We start from the raw sequence: 17,187 nt of genomic DNA, 5'->3' as shown, positions 1-17,187 counted from the left end.
TTTACATACATGGTAGGAAAAAGCCTTTTATTCACCGATTGATATTTTAAAGGAGAACACTTATGTTTCAAAAACACAGGTAATTGAAACACAATGGTAATAGCACATATGCAATGAAGGTGGTTTAAATATTATGTATATGTTAACATCTACAAAAGAGGCTGAGATACAGTTACGTGATATTCAGCCTTCTCCCATCAAATCAACCCCCAGCTGTATGCAATGCAAACTCCAGAAAGGAAATTGGACCCCAGAATTTCTCATTGTCTAATTAGAAGCAAGAGATCTGCTGATCCTTAGTCAGAGTTGGGAAAGTCATCTTGACTTTGCCCATGACAGGTTTGAGGGTCAGCCGTTGGTTTGTGTACCTGAGTCATACTTTGCTTTTATCAAAAGAACCAACAGAGCAGCAATAAAAAGTAAACTGTATTTTGTTGTCTTACGCTCATTAAAAAAAAACCCAGACTGTCTTTATATCTTAGATAATGAAAGACACTGAGGGCTAAAAATAATCAATTTCCTAGAAAATATCCTTTTCTTTCTTTCAATTTAAAATCTAAAATTCCTTTTGCTGAATACAAAGCTGTCAGATTTGATTTTTGGGAGCACCCTCATAATTAGTGGACTCCTCTTCCTTTTTGTTTTCAAAGGATGACTGCTAATATCAAAACACAAGTTTTTTAGGCACCTCCCATGAGAATTCATTTCTTCCAAAGTGACCATAACAGGCAGTCTTCTGGTAAATGGGCTTTTTTAGGTCCAAATCCCTGTGTGTATAATAAAAAGCAGAGAAAATTCTTCACGTTAAGATACTTCATGGTAACTACCATTAAAATCCTGACGTTTATTTTCCATTTCACACCCTTAAGCAAGCAGGCATATTCTGGAGATGCAAGCATACCAGTGAACGTGTCCAATAGAGAGCAATAAAAGTGACAACAAAACTTAAACGTGAAGTACTTTAGGCCTCAGGAAAAGACTATTATTAAGAATTACTAATTTTAATGGGAAAGATAAAATAACTTTCAGTTCCTTTTGTAAAACAAAAAATATATTTTTTCACAGTAAAGTAATTTAAAAATCTTGGAATTCAAATGTTATTTTATTTGAATTCCACCTACTACATCAGGCCAAATGCTGAAAGTATATGTTTCATATGAAACTTGAAAAGTACATCTGCTTGATATGCTGTCTTAAAAGGTCTGCTATCTTAAAAAGATCTATCTTAAAAGATATGGCACGTCAGTAGATGCATGGAGTATCAACTGTGAAGACTGACAGAATGACAGAAAGTCTCTTTTATACTGCATGAAACAATCCTATGCTAGTTCAAGAGACTGACTCTTACATTGCAACTTCTACTGGTTTTGCAACAAATTGTTTCTAGGGTGTGATCACCAACATCCTTTTTGTGTGTTTCTATACCTGACAATGACTCCAGGCCGAAGATCAAAGTTTTTGTGCACAATGTCCAGCAGCTCTTTCTCTGTTTTTTCGGAAGTTCCATAAGTGAACAGTGAAATGGACAATGGATGCGCGACCCCAATGGCATAAGAAACCTATGGCAAAAAAAAGATAACATATTTAGCAAATCAACATGGCATCTCAGTGGGCAGCAGTATGCAACAGAAGAAAGCATTCATCTTAGGAGAACTAAGACCTCTCCTTCACTTCCCACTTTGCATAATTTGTATTTGTAGGAAAAAAAAAAAAAAAGATAAAACTCCGAAAATGCTAAGATCTCTGGATAACTTTCTTCCCCATTACCCAATCAACCCATGTTAATTTCCATGACAGTGGGTGTCAGAGGGTTTAAGTCTCCAGAATAACAGCCAATAAAATGAAAGCTCAATGAAAATTTCCAGCTTCAAGGAGATGATAGGCTGTGACATTACAGTGGTCTTGAACCAAGCACATCAGGGTCTTCCGTTTTACAACCCCAAGCTATCACCAAGACTGCTTCGACTAGTGTCTTGTATGATGTGCATTCAAGGTAAATTTGAAAAGGAAATATGTTTCTGAGCAAAGCAACATGCACAACAGACTATACCTGAACCAGAACACGGCGACAGAGCCCGGCTGTCACAAGAGACTTGGCCACCCAACGGGCTGCGTAGGCAGCTGATCGGTCCACCTTTGTATAATCTTTGCCAGAAAAGGCACCACCTCCATGGGCTCCCCAGCCACCATAGGTATCCACAATGATCTTTCGACCAGTAACACCAGCATCACCCTGAATCCATAAAAGAATTTCTCCATTTTATAATCATTTTATTATAAGTAAGTCTTAAGGTTATGCATCCTTCAGAAGGCTACAACAACTTGTAAGTAAGTTTACCAAATGTGGATTGCTGTGTGCTAGCTGAAGGAATTAACTTGTCTCACCAAGCTACAACAGCGGCTATAAATGTTCCTTAAAGACACATTCATAAAACAAACCACACACAAACTGTATTTGGTAATCAAGCAAATAGATCTACCCCCCCATAGCTAGAGCATGCACTGCCTGTTTCAAAAGTAAATATTCCAGACAATATGGAAACTTTAGTTTAGAATTGACATATCTAACACATCCAAACAACAGAGAGTATTTTTAACAAACTACATGCTATATAGGAACTACTGGGAGATTTTAAACTGTTAAAAATAAATAAATAAATAAATAAATATCAGGCTTTCATATCTTTTAATAAAAATCTGAAGTTTTGTGTCTATTAAATAGTAGATGTCTTTTTCATATTTACCATCAAAAGGCATGTCAGTGCCACGTTATACATCATTACATAGAGGCTGGCATACAATACTTCCAGCACCACTTCCAACCCCAAAATATCTGTAGTCTAATTTAAACTACAGACAAAATGTATGGGGTAGTAGGCAGTTATAGCTCATTGAGAAAGAAGGATCACTTTTTAAGAACAGATACTTCTAGATGAATATTCTAAAAATATTAAACAAGGAAGTGCAGATAACCTCCTAGCTGCCTACACAGCTATCCTGATTGCTGCTCACAGATACTTGATATTTTCATTTGATCTTGGTTAGCTGACCAATTGTCCGACACTCCAGTTTCCTAAATGCTTGAACTTTCTGGTGTGAATGGAAACACAGCCACATTTCAAATTCAGTCCCCACCTCTGCAGGCAGGTTTGAAATTCTCTACAGAATATCATGTCAGTAAAATTCAACTGCTGGAACTTTTGCACAGCAAACACAAGTGGAGAGTCAAAGTTTTTCTTAGAAAGACTGTGCATATACACAGAAGAAAACCTTTGGCACTGTTTGTTCCAGTCTGCTAAAAAAGCAGTGAGATATAAATCTGAATTACAGATAGTTGAGCTTGTTTAAAGGATCCTGTCCTTGGATTCTTCTACTTGACTCAGACCTTAATTTGTGATGAAATTCTGATGACAAATTTCAGGTGAAAGGAAAAAAACAAACCACCCCTCATTTTAAAGTTGCTGAAAGAGCACAAATGCATTTGCAAAGTGTGTGGAAGCCACTTTTGTGACAAGCTGTAATGTCCTCACAGTACCAGCTGTTGTTGCTGTTGGGAAAACGGTGGTAGGAGCAAAAGTACTAATTTTGCCATAGCCAGAATTCAAGGTGCCACCGTGCTCAAAAATATAAGGTGAAAATCCTAAGTGAAATACATGTGTCTTCTTTAATGAACTGAGCGGGAGATTAAGACAGCCTTCTATGGCTGGCGCTATTAAAAATAAAACTGAGTAATACTCTTCTGAAAAGAGTTCAAGATGGAAAAGATAAGGAAAGAAGTAGTTATTTTCTGTTTGCCACAATGCTATTGTAAATTGCACATGTGATGATAGCAGTTGTAAGGCCATGGCCACCACAGGCAGATTGACCCCATACTAAGTAAACTTACCACAGGTTTAAACTGCAAATAGATTGCAACGTGCATGTGTTCGTATGTGCAAACATGAGCAATATAGTTCCACTACAAGAACTGAAATTGTGTTCCTGGTTGGCTTACCATATATAATTATATTACATTTTTTAATGGGTGCAGTTCAGTGCACACCAGAAAATTTCCATATGTGTGGCCTTTTTTTTTGTATGAAGCTCTGATTTCTGCATTAGTTCCTTTGCCTCAAATTACAGTTCAAGTTTGCGTCTCCATTTGTCTATAGTCTAGGATGTCAGTGATACACAAAATTACAGTGATACAATCAATTCAATTATACAAAAATATATTTTGTATATAATCATTATTATAATGATTAATCTCAACACCTTTGTACTTGTTTAATGGCACTAATGTAAAAAAGACACAGCACCTTAGAAATATTTCTAACAAATTCCAGTAAATGAATGAATTTGAACAGCAAAGGAAAAATAATGTCTATTTTGAATTGTAGGAAATTGGACCTATTTTCAGGAAGAAGCTTTGAAATTTTGCTGAGATAGTTTTGAAGGGAACTGAAAACATTGGGAATGGTGAATTTGTTTTAAAAAGCTAAATCTCATTAGTCTTGATCCTACAGAGAGTGGAATTTCTTCCTGACTTCTGTGAGCACAGGATCAAATCACAAATCACACCTCCCATGTTGTCTCAATAAAGCAAAAGAAACATTTATTTTCTCACTAGGAGGAGCCTATCAGGGGCTGATTTTCAGAACAGATGAGCACCCTCAGGTGTCAGGCAGAACAGTATGAGCTATACAGACATGAAAACCACATTCACTGTAAGAGAAGTAAAACTTGTGTCCGTCTCTCTGTAAGAAGTGTTTTCCATGAGAAAGAACTGCACGTCTCAGTGCTGGATTTCAGAGGGTTTGAGGATACCCAGAGCTGGGCTGTACTTTCCACATGCAATGTAAGATTCAGCTCAACTTGCCTGCCTAATCACAACACATGTATGATATAACCATGACCTCAAAGGTTGCTTTGGCATACAGCACATGAAACCCTGGGTGCTTCTAACACATAAAACTGCATTTAATATTTCCACTAGGCAGCTTGTGTCTTCCACCCTAGGACAGATGTGACAAAGAGCTGAGCATTTGTTTTAAGACACAGCCAATGACAAAGGCAAGCTGATAAAAGCACCAAAATAATACTACACAAACCTGAGGTCCTCCAATAACAAAACGTCCACTAGGTTGAAGGTGATAAATAGTTTTCTCATCCAAGTATTTTGCAGGGACAACAGCTCGGATCACACGATCCTTCAGGGTTCTGCGCATATTCTCTAGCGAAACGGTTTCATCATGCTGCACAGATATCACAATGGTGTGAACACGCACTGGGATGACTGCTCCATTCTCCTGGATATACTGAACTGTGACCTGAATAGAACAGGGAGAAGGAGGAAGAAAAAAACAAAGTTACTATAAAAGGTATTACTGCTCTACATCAAACACGTTATGCTCTTCCAAGAACAAAATTGTAGCAAAATGTCAATGCTGACATTATAATCATCACTGCTCACACTGTTGCCAAGGTATGAGAAAAAAAGCCTATTTTCTCATTCTTTATTTTTTGCTCAATATGGACAATCTCATTTTCTATGAAGTTGTCCAAAATGTGTCTTTCATTTGGGATTTCCAATGAAACTCACAAGCCTCAGAAATTTATATTCTCAGTGCCTCTTCAAAAAGGCCAGCTGAATCCCTAAATACAAACAAATCCTTTATATCTCCTGACACTTTTTCAATGAGCACAGACCACTTAGGTCTGAAAGGTTAAATGTTTCTTCACTGATAGGTGGTTAAGTGCTCCTAGCACTCTGATGCAAGTTAACCATTTTCCAACAGTAGAAATGCTCTACCTGCTACTTGTAGTTTACCCTGGTACTCTGAACACCCTCAATTGCTGTCTAGAAAAAGATTTAAGAATTCTGGAAAGAAAAAGTATTAGTTTTCAACTAATCTATAGCAGTATTTACCTGTGTTTTGGAGTCAGGCCTTAGCCAAGGAAGTTCTCCATTACGCCTCAACTCTGCTAACCTGGCATTCAGCTTGTGTGCAAGAATAATTGTTAGAGGCATACATTCTTCTGTTTCATCTGTTGCATAACCAAACATCAAACCCTACAGGAGGAGAAAATATACTTCAATCATTGTTAAAAGCACCACAACCAAATGCAGTGAGATTTCATCTGAAGCAAAGAGTAAACAATACCTTTAGGTTTACTTTCTACTGTTTTATATTACAGTGTAGGAAGCCTAAACTCAGATCAGGCTCCAACATGTTACAGTGTAATGAGAAACAAACCTTGTTTCCAGAATTTTTCCCTGAAAGCCTGAAGGTTTACATATTGAGCTGAAAACCTAGACAAAAATGCAGACACTTTTGTGAAGAAATCAGGTTCTTTCACAGGAAAGAAATCTGTTAAAGGAAAACAATTTCAGGACTATTCTGTCGTGAGAAAAGTGGTATCATTAGCCTGGAAAGGTTGTAGAGGCTTTTATGTATGAATGCAGACACACTTATACTGCAGCTTCCATTTGAAACTTCAGTGGAATGGGATGTGAATACTCCACACCACGAACAAAGTACCATTCAACAGTTTAAGGCGTCTGTCTCAGATTTACAATGCCACATGCTTCTAGCCACAGCATCTATGGCTATTCAGTCATGCTCCATGCATCAGACCATCGTTTCTTAAAAAGAGTTAGCAGCATTTTCTTTCTTCTCACCCAGTGTATGTTGTGGTAAAAAAAAAAAAAAAAAAAAAAAAGGCAGGAAGGTACTTTGATGTGATGGGAAGGGAGATCATCAAAATGCCAAAGAAAGTCAGATATCTTTTCATCTTAAGTAGAATTCTGTCTTCAAGACAGCATAAAAGCATTTTAATTTAGTCGTCGGGAGATTTTTGAACAATATTAGCTTGGCTTCTGGACTCTGATATTGCCATTTATGGTTCTCAACAGCATTGTTATAAACTAGTAATTACTAGTAATACTGTAAATGCTAAACTCCCTCATATTAGCATCAGTTAGATTATGGCATCTTTCTCTTGGGAACATAACATAATTATCTACATGTGTTATTGAGCTCATAGAAATGCAGTTTGGACAGCCTTAATTATGTGAAACATCTATTACAATAGATGCCTCTGGGAAATAAGTGAGAAATAAAAGTGCTCTAGCATATTTGCTTTCACAGTACTAACGCTGAAGACAGTTGAAACATTGCCTAATTTTTTGCTGTGTAAAATCTCAAAAGCTCCATGAAAGTTAAAAGATCCTTTGTTTATTCCATCTTACAAAACAAGTTTGGATGCAAGATGAATGGTTTAATGAATCTAAAGATACTCAATTAAAAAAAAAAATAATTAAATACAGTAGCAAATAATCTTGAGTAAGTTCTAATGGAGACATCCTCAGCTACTGCAAACTGTCAGAGCTTTTCTGACTTGCATAAAGTGCTATAACACCAGGCAAAGGTCTGCCCTCAATGAAGTTCCAATTGTTTTAATAAAAATATGTTCTTCATTCTGGGGTAGCCCAAGATTGAAGTGTGGAAATCTTTACATGGGTTTTGAGTTAGAAAACAGGGCAGTAAGATGGGGTAAACTTTCCACTCAAACAAACAGCTTTGTTGGTTTAGATGTGATGTTATGTTTACCTGATCTCCAGCACCAACATCTTCTTCATCCCTGTGTAGATGAACACCTTGGGCAATATCAGGTGACTGCTGTTCCAGTGCCACTAAAACATTACAAGTCTTGTAATCAAAACCTATTTAGAAAAAAAGAATAACAGTGAATTCGTAATCAAAACCTATTTGGAAAAAAATAATAGCAGTGAATTAGCCTTTTTTGTCACAGTTAAGGAAAGTAACGTGGAACCATATGACAAAAATTTCATTCAGAAGGATACCATGTTCAGAACTCAAAACCTAACTGCTATTTTTAGTTTGTTTTTTTTTCTTTTATGTCAACACAACATTTGAAACCTTTCTGGGGGAGGGAGTGGAGTATATAGGATTGTCTTTATTGCTTCTTACAGCTTATTTTTCTTTTGCATTGGCATCCTGTGCCAAGCTAATTCAAATTATGAATTAACTGCACAAAACTAGCAAAAAAAAAGTAGATTATGAGCCTCTGCCAAATAAACACTATTAAAAACCTCTACATAAATTCCAAGGAACTGATGATTTCAGCAGTCGAAGGCTTTGTTCTCTGATACTTTATTTGTAATACATGTAAAGTGGTTATTGTGCCTAAATCTCTCATGGAAGTTTGTTAGAGAGCCACAGCAAGTCTCACAGCAAATCTGGAAGTGGGAATTTACTTTACATTACTTTCTAAGGTCAAAAGGAAGGTTTTTAAAATTGAAAGACTTACAGAAAGCAAAATTTTCTACCTGTTCCTAAGTATGTTAATCGTAACTTGCTTCTCTCCAAATACAGCCTTTCCTAGACTGTAGCTACTGGCAGCTGCTGACCAAACTCATGTTCAGCCAATGAAACATACATATACACATCCATATGCACATGATCCACTTGAAAAATGCTCTTCACCCTCTTTTAAGTGAGCTATGTAGAGAAGAAAATTATATTTCCATGCATGTTTTGTTTAGCTTCTCATTTTTTGCTGGGTCACTGCATCTCTTCTTATCACTTTTGGCATGTAGAATAGAAAGGAGATTTACTACATTTACTAGGTTTTTTTGAAAGCACTGCTGTTACATGATGGTGAAACTTACAGATGTGCTACTATAATATTCTCTGTCCACAATCTGCCTCTAAATCCAATAGCAATTAAAGGACTTCAGGAAACAACTGTTTTTAATTAAAAGCTCTTAGAAGATACACTTCATTGTAATAGTATACCTGAAGTATTTGTAATGTATAAGGTATATGACAAATCAGAAAGTGTCTGGTATGTAAAGCATTTTGCCTTTTTTATCATTTGTACGTTACACAAATTGGATTTGGACCGCACTTTCCTCAGCATAGGAGGTGTTGCTCAGAGCTAACAGACCCCCTTGCAGAGTGAGAACCTGCTTTACACCTGGGAATTCTAGATGCTAACCACAGTACAAATATATAATGGTACAATGAAATGAACTAGGTTTCTAACTCCCTCTTTCTCACCAAGATGCATCAATCAGCTTGCCAAATGAAGAGCAACATTCGAGTTCTCACAAGTTCGGAAGAGTGGTAAATACTGGTGCTCAGGTTGCAGGTAAGTATTCTGGACTAATACCACAGTTCAAAGTATGTTCTGCCTACATCCTCTCAGTTTTAAATAATATATGATGGCTCTTCTACTTACTGGTATAAAGCCAGAAATTGTATCACGTAGCACCATGTAAGCAGCTTTCACATAGGATATTCAGTTTTTGCCAGGCTTGCTAAAGCCTATATGTGGAAATGATGAAAGACCTGGTTTGCAGTTGACTATTGCTTGCTCTTCAATGATTTAATGAGTTTTTCCACCAACCTTTAGCTGAATCATCATAGCCAATATGTCTAATTGCATCTCGGACAACTCGTTGGTAATCCACAATAGCATGAGATGTGATCTCTCCACAGAGCAACACCATTCCTGTCTTACATACTGTCTCTGAAAAGAGAGATGAAAACAGGTTTACATCAGCAGAGTAACCCTGACCACTAAGGCAAATAACTGTTTGTAATGATAGTGAGTTTGAGAGATCTAATGGGTATATACAGAGTAAGTCCTTTATACCCATATTTTTCGCATTATTCTACAACAAATTCTTTCCCTATTCACTGTATGTCTGAAAGAAAGGAAAAGAATATGTCTTATCTACAAACTGGAAAGTCAAAACACTGAGCATGATTCAGCGATATGCATGGATTTTAAGCAAATACAGCATTAAGTTCTGATTTCTAAATCTACTTAATCACTCAAAGATACATACTGAGGCTAAATGAAACTCATCAGCAACCAACTATTTTGAAGTTGACCTGTGCAGGCCCAGGAGGAAGAATCTGAAGATGGAGGTTAGTCACCTAACGCATGAGCTGACATAATAACCTCAAAGTTGATAGTACAACTCTTTCTGAAGAGATTTAAAAAACCCAAGCAGTTATGGGGACCTGGACTGAAAAATCAGTACTTTACTAAATATAGTAAATGAACTTTTCAACAAAAAATTCAAATATTCTTTCAAAAATCCACTATAACAAAGCCAAATCTGTTTCTCCCAGGAAAATTCAGTCCACACAAAAAGTTAACTATCCTACCTTTCTACAGCCAGCTTAGGCTTCAGTCTTTATAAAAACTTTTACTGTTTCTTCTCCTCTCTCCTTCTTTTCAAGACTGTAATTTTTATGTGATTTTCTGAGAGTAAAATAAGTTAACAAATGATAGCATCAAGCTCTTCGCAAACATCATAAAAAAAGAACAGTGACTGGGTGATGACTTAAAGAAAAGCACCAGACAACTTACCGCAAGCAACCTTGGCATTTGGGTCTTGTTTGAGATGGGCATCTAGTACAGCATCACTGATTTGATCACAGATTTTATCTGCAAAACATCAAAGTTGTGATTCTAAACCATAGCACTCTGTACAAAAAACATGGACTGTTTGCATTGCTTTGAAAGGGTAGGTATTTCATCAAGGAATTCTTTTATTGCTTTTTAATGGAGTATATAAGCTAGCTAAATAGAAAGACAAATGCAACATCCTGCAAACCAAGTCAGTAGATAAAACAGAGAATTTACTTACTGATGTAAAATAATACAGACTATAACTTTACCTGCAGTTTTCTGCACTTAGGTATGAAACAAGTATGTTATGCATAGAATTTCCTGAGAGGCTAAAAAGCTTTTCTCCCAGCCTTCTCCTCCTCTGACAATGTCAATATAGCATGCACTCCACATCAGTAGCATTCTAACATCAAGGTGATATTCCACCATCAACTTCCATCTTCCTGACAGAAAGTTGGAATATAGCACACCAACACTGCTGGTAAAGCCTGAGAACGTGTTTAGATTAATACATACAAGCTACTGCTTATAGTCAAGTGCCTGTTTCTGGTTTGCGTCTTCTCACTGCTTCCTACCATCCTGCAATGCCATCTCCTAATAATCCCTGCAATCCAACTAAGGCACAGAAGTAGCAGATGCAGAAGCAAGAAGGGGTTACCAACTGAAGTTTTCCTGAGGTAAATCTTGAGTAGTGCATCTTCAGTTACATCACAAATACAAAGGTTTCAGCTGAGGTGTATCATAATAATCTTTTTTTCTTTCTTTTCTTACTTTTTGATGAATAATGAATCTCAGTCAAATAATGTAGCTAATTTAAGGAAGACAAAAGAGCAGCACCCGTAACAAAGCTTTTCACATGAAAATGGTAATTTTCTCATCTATTTTAATTTTATTGTTCTTTAAAAAAAGCTTAATATTGCATACTGTGTTTAGATGTTGCCATAACATGATGTGTGGCAAAATAAATTAATCTCTTTCCTTGCCATTTGCAACACAATGTTGGAAACCAGTTTTGTAAAAGTATGTCATTAGAGACTTTTAATACATTTACCCTCAAGTCAAAATGTATTCTCATTTATTTTCATTAGGAAGGTGTACTACATTTAGCTAAGAGGGACAAATCGAAGACTAGAGAACTAATGTGATCCTGACACTTTTATCTCTCATATTAACCACTTGATCACAAAAAGAATGAACACAAAAGACAATTAGTAAATGAAGGCTGCACTGGGACTTTTAGCCTTGCAAGAACTGTGCTTGGATGACTAAATTTGAGATAATTATTACCAAACAGGAATCAGATGCAATTCTTGCAATTTAGTTAAAGTCCAAATGAACATTGTTTAACAAGACTGGGGACAAAGGTGGCAAGAGTGATTAAAATGTATCTCTGCTTGCTCTCTTCAAAGTTTCTGATTTTATAAGGAAATACAGCCATATTTGCAAGCATAACAGCAAAAAATATTGACCAAAATATGCAATATTTGATTACCAGGGTGGGACAACACAGCAACTAGGATAGGATGATTTTCTTAGTGCAGGTCCAATGACCTACAGCAAACTCCTGGTGATTTGAATTGCTTTGTAGTTTTTATTCACCACACAGAATTTCTGTGCCAGGAACAACCTTTAACCCTGTCCTTGGTCCACATGAAGTGTCTCACCTGCATTAGATGCCAGTGTCTCATGTTTGTCTAAGTTTCTTGTATGGCACATACAGGGATATTATATGCATTCTTTTCAAAACATTCAAGATGAGTACAGGTAATCTCATATGATTAATTCATCCTCACTTCTCCTTGTGGCACCTCTCTGGTACAAAGAACTTCATGTTCATTTTGAAATGTCTCAGGGAAGCATTAGCCATAGTAAGCAGTGAAATCAGAAAGTGAAGATTTAACAGGATGTTTTCTTGTTGTGGGTTTTTTTTCATTTTTTTTTTTCCCTGAAATTCATTCAAGTAAAGGCATGTCTATTAGTAAAGGTCTCTGGTGTAAAACAAAACTAGGCATTCTATTTTTAGCAATGCTTAGGAAGCTTTGTGCATCCTTTGTTCTGTTATTGAAATTTCTCAACTGTCCCATTTGTCTTATTAGCTGCTAAATGTGACAGCGTATGTTTGTCCTTCCTTTTTTTGTTACTTCTTTTTTTTTGGAAATGGGGAAAGCATGATCGACCATGTCTGGTGAGGCATTATTATTTAAAAAACTATGTCATAGGTAAGATTTCACTTTATGCATACCTTCATGTAGCGAATAGTATAAATATTGCAAAAGCAATGTCTAGGCTGAGGATTTCTTGACTGAGCAGGAAAGTATTAGATAGCTATAAATTTTTTTCAGGAAACCAAATCTTCCCACAGGCTCAGCCTTATGGCAGAGATGCCAGTTAGCCATAGGAATTAGTCTGTGGAGCTGATGATAAACCTTATTCAAATGCCTGGTTGTCAAATTAAGAAGAAGGCATTCAACAACAAAAGTGATCTCCAGTAATTAGAAAGAGCTTCACAGTTTTCCACATAGTTGGACATAAGTTTGTTACGTGAATCTAGACTAAGTAAGAGCCTAACACAAGCTGTGACATCTGCAAGGTCTCAGGACCTCCCCAAAGCACAGATACAGGCTGGGCAGAGGCTGGATTGAGAGCAGCCCTGAGGAGAAGGACTTGGGGGTGTTGGTCGATGAGAAAATGAACATGAGCCAGCAGTGTGCACTCACAGCCCAGAAAGCCAACCGTATCCTGGGCTGCATCAAAAGGAGCGTGACCAGGAGGTCAAAGGAGGTGATCCTGCCCCTCTACTCTGCTCCCATGAGTACCTACAGTACTGCTGAATTGTGCTGTATTACAATTTTCCTATTTAAAAGACAGGATGAGTGCTAATTGATAACTACAGTGGTACTTCAATATTAACACTACACTGTTCAAATATCCCGTACATCTGTTCTCTTTGTTCAATACACAGTTTAATGAAGTATTATGTATATTGTTAAGCATACACAATGTTAGGTATTGTTAAGTATATATAATATTAGATTTAAGACACGCAAGCATCAACTTGCTGAAAAGATATGCATTTTCTGTTTAGATTTGGGAATATTTTGTTCATATGTTTAGTTTTGGGTTTTGTTTATTTGTTTTGGTGATTTTGGGGTTTTGGGTTTTGTTTTTTTTTTCCTGTGAATATCCAGAAGATAAATATATGCTTTTAGTCTGGTTGAAAATCTAAGGGTGGTTTTAGTAGATGTTTTCTCTTATATTTTAAAGAGATTCCTTGGTACTTACTGGAAAACTGAATGACATTCTGTTTGTAGGCAATTCCACCTGAAGTCATACCATATAGGGGAAGGAATTAATCCTAAATGGTTTGGCACCTGTAAGACATTGTGGATCAGAGAAACACAATGCCTTTCAAAGCACAGTGAAACCATTGTGCAGCATGGACAGACACTACTGGAGAAAGCAAAATGGAGCAGTGACAAAAAAACAGCTATCTAAATCAAAATAAGTATTTCTCTTCCCTGTGCTGCTATCTATGTGCTTATGTTGAAATGAAGAAGTTATGCATATGTCTTCAGAGAGTTTGGAATTTACCCCACTAAATGCCAAGGTTAAAAACCTGGAAGGAAGTCCCACATTTTATACCCAAGTAATTTTTAATAATTTGGACTGAGAAGATAGAATAAACGGAGTCTTATATAAAGTCTTTGGAGACCATAAGTAATACCTATATGTTAATTATGGCTAGCTATTACTTGCATCTGTGGAATTTGGGCTTCTTAGTGACACACAACCCTTAGGCATTGCACAGGTGTAAGGCAGTTCTCTGTGTACCTAAATAAATAAGCATGTATTTTCTCCTGCTTTGTTTATTAAGAAAAAGGTCTCTATTAAGGCATTCAGTCCCCAGCTAATATAATCAGAACAATTCAAATTTCCACCAGACAGAGATGTGATTCAGGGTCTTTACTTCACATAATGCCTTCTAGCAAAATTATACTATCACATGCAGAAGAGAAATAATCAAGAACATGCAGATTATCCATTTGGTATCAGAGAAACTCAAAACTCACAATAAAATTTTAGTGCTATTGATAATGTCAGAAGCCCAACTACAGCCTCAGACACTGGGTCCCATTTTAAGAAATAGCCTAGCTTTTCCTGGATGATAAAAACCTAACGGCATGTATACAGCCCTCGTGTAAAACCAGGAAGGGAAAAGGGCGTTGCCTAGGATATAAGGGTGATCAATTTGCTGTCAGAAACTACAGCTATTGCTGAGATGATTAAGACCTATTGCTGGGTTGTGTTCAGCAACAAGAATTTGCAGGACCACCCAGAGTTACTTAGGGTCCTTCTTTGATCTGGAAAATCTGTAGCTTTCCTTTGTCATAGGCATTTATGTTTTCAGCCCCTACATGAAGACTTTTTAAGAAAGTATATCACAGTCTTGAGAACATCTGAGTAAATTCCAGTTTTCCACTCCCTCTACAACTAGGCTCTCATGTTGCCACTTCACACCTCACAGTACCCAGACATCTGGCAACCTCTGCCATATGAGAGGCTGTACATAAATTTAACAAGTGGTAACGTTGTTTCTCAAAGGCCTGCTGAGTATTCCAGTGAAGGAGAAAAATGCTCGAGGGACTTAAAAGAAGATCTACTGACGGCAAACGGAGGTCTAGGAAGTATAGGAAGTGTGACATAAGAACTAAAAAACCAGGCCAAATTCAAAAACAAGAAACAAGACAAAAAGAGAAATAAAGGAAAACAAAGGACAAAGCTAAACCTGCGGACTCAAACTCTTCCTGTTCTGATACCTACCTATTATTGCCCCAGAGTTAAAAATAGAGTATCATAAATTGTGACCTGTCATCATTGGAAATACCATCACAAATTTAAAATGACCATATTGTGTAATGTTCTTTTCCCTATGAAACTACATTGCACTACAGATGCTGGCTGTAATTATGTACAAATTTGAGAGGTGACCTATGTCTGAAGGATCAAACGTGGTTGTCATTTTCTGATTGTGTTACATCAGAAAGAACCCCAACTGGCTTAACCTGATGTAGCTACCTTGACATTGTCAGAGATGTGCTCAATTGCATCAGCCATGGATTTAATCTGAAGTAATAAGTTAATATTATAGAAGAATATCAGAATTATAGATATGAAATTCTTACTGCTGATGTTTTTATTCTCTGCTCTGTCATTTCACCCATTTATGATTTATTCACATAACATGAGTACAGACCTGAAAAATCCTTATTACAGAAAAAGGTAGAGGATGCGAAATCAGCTTCTAAAATAAATACACTTTTCAGGACATCAAACAGTGTATTGTCCCCTGACCTCATCTGGGGCAACACTGGCTGTTGACACAAGGTACATGTTTATGGCAGATGAACATTTGTTTTCAACAAAACTGAACTAAGCTCTGCTGACCATACATAAAGTTTAGCAAATAACTGTTCACTATTTGCTTAAGCAATTCCATATATTGCATCAGATGATGGAATGGGGGAAAAAAAGCAGCAACTTTGCCATGTGCAGCTGCTGCAACCACTGATTTTTAGAGGTTTTGAAATAGCCTGCTTAGAGATATTTGTGGATGACAGCTTTAGAGCATAGCATATGTGCAGGACAATTTCATAGGGCCCATAAAGATACGGAACTTGAGAAGCAAGTTATGCATTCTTATCCATATGTGAAACTTGAGTCTGTGAGAGATACAGTAATGTCTCCACAGTAATACTGAAAGACATTCAGATGAAAAGGAGCAGCAACCATAAACCCCATTGACCTCCTCAGTGCAACACATGCTCTGCAAAAGCATGTAAACTGTTGGAAGCACCCTAGTTATAGCTGTTCTATAGTCTGTATGGACAAGATCCAATGGAAATAAAGTTAAAAGTGCCCTGCTACAGATAACTTCTATAATAAGATTAATAACATATTAATTCTTCTTCATGTTTTTAAAAACATTTTAAATTAAAATATTATTCTTCTTATGCACTTCCCAGAGCTGGTTTCTTACCTGGGTGTCCTTCTCCTACCGACTCTGATGTGAACATGAAAGTCCCTTCATCATCCAGTGTGTAATCACATAAACCATCCACTGGCCCATTCATGATTGTGATGCTTTTCCTGATGGATTATTATAAACAGTAATTGAAGAGTTATACCTCTAGTGTCTTCTTTTAAAGGAGAAGGTTCTTTATCAGCAGGACTGTTGCTGTCTTCACTTATTACTTCTTACACTAACTTCAGTGCGTGAAAGCAGCATGTGCTTGCATCTGTGTACACATGCAAGAAGTATGCATGTGCCTGAAGTCTGTATCCCTACCTAGCCTGATCTGTCAGTCCCTGAGCTGCTCCTATATATGGAAAAGTGAAAGTGCCTAGATAATCATGTGAGGCAAATGGAAGAGCCCATTTCTTGGCAGGGGAGTTAGTAAACTTTAGTATATTTCACTAATTAACTCAGTTCTCAGAAACGTTCTGGATTCAACCCGTGCAAGATAGGTTATCTTAGCAACTCAACTTAGCATGAACTAATGCAGACTACTGGTGATAGTTCAGGTCAGCTGCTTCTTCAGTTTGAGTCTCCCCTAATTCTGGAATCTTTGCTGTGCTTCTGTGTGTTGTGGTTTTACAGGGATAGATGAAAAATCTGTAATTGCATGTCTTTCCTAGCAAAAAACTGGAAGAAGTTTGCTCTGCATCATATGACTGTATTTTCCTTTTCCTTTTTCA

The 17,187-nt window shown here is 36.9% G+C and overlaps 1 protein-coding gene across 2 annotated transcripts; it reads right to left on the bottom strand.

The window, feature by feature from the left end:
- MAT1A (methionine adenosyltransferase 1A) lies at positions 1–16,807 on the bottom strand. Of its 2 annotated transcripts, XM_062629161.1 has the most exons (10): positions 16,469–16,807; positions 13,714–13,802; positions 10,390–10,467; positions 9,415–9,537; positions 7,593–7,705; positions 5,909–6,052; positions 5,091–5,309; positions 2,051–2,233; positions 1,426–1,559; positions 1–767 (listed from the first exon to the last, which is right to left on the bottom strand). In XM_062629161.1, the coding sequence occupies exons 2-10, from the start codon at positions 13,760–13,762 to the stop codon at positions 665–667; spliced, it is 1,146 nt and encodes a 381-aa protein (XP_062485145.1). In that variant the 5' UTR covers positions 13,763–13,802; positions 16,469–16,807; the 3' UTR covers positions 1–664. The 2 variants fall into 2 exon arrangements, with proteins under 2 accessions (XP_062485145.1, XP_062485144.1); XM_062629160.1 differs by lacking the exon at positions 13,714–13,802.
- Positions 16,808–17,187: the final 380 nt, after the last annotated feature.

Source organism: Pezoporus occidentalis, unplaced genomic scaffold (assembly GCF_034315485.1).
Source record: "Pezoporus occidentalis ecotype Australia unplaced genomic scaffold, CSIRO_AGI_Poc_V1 ctg33, whole genome shotgun sequence".
NCBI classification, from domain to species: Eukaryota; Metazoa; Chordata; class Aves; order Psittaciformes; family Psittacidae; genus Pezoporus; species Pezoporus occidentalis.
Note: the sequence above shows the minus strand (reverse complement) of the source record. Positions and strands in the feature narration are given on the sequence as shown.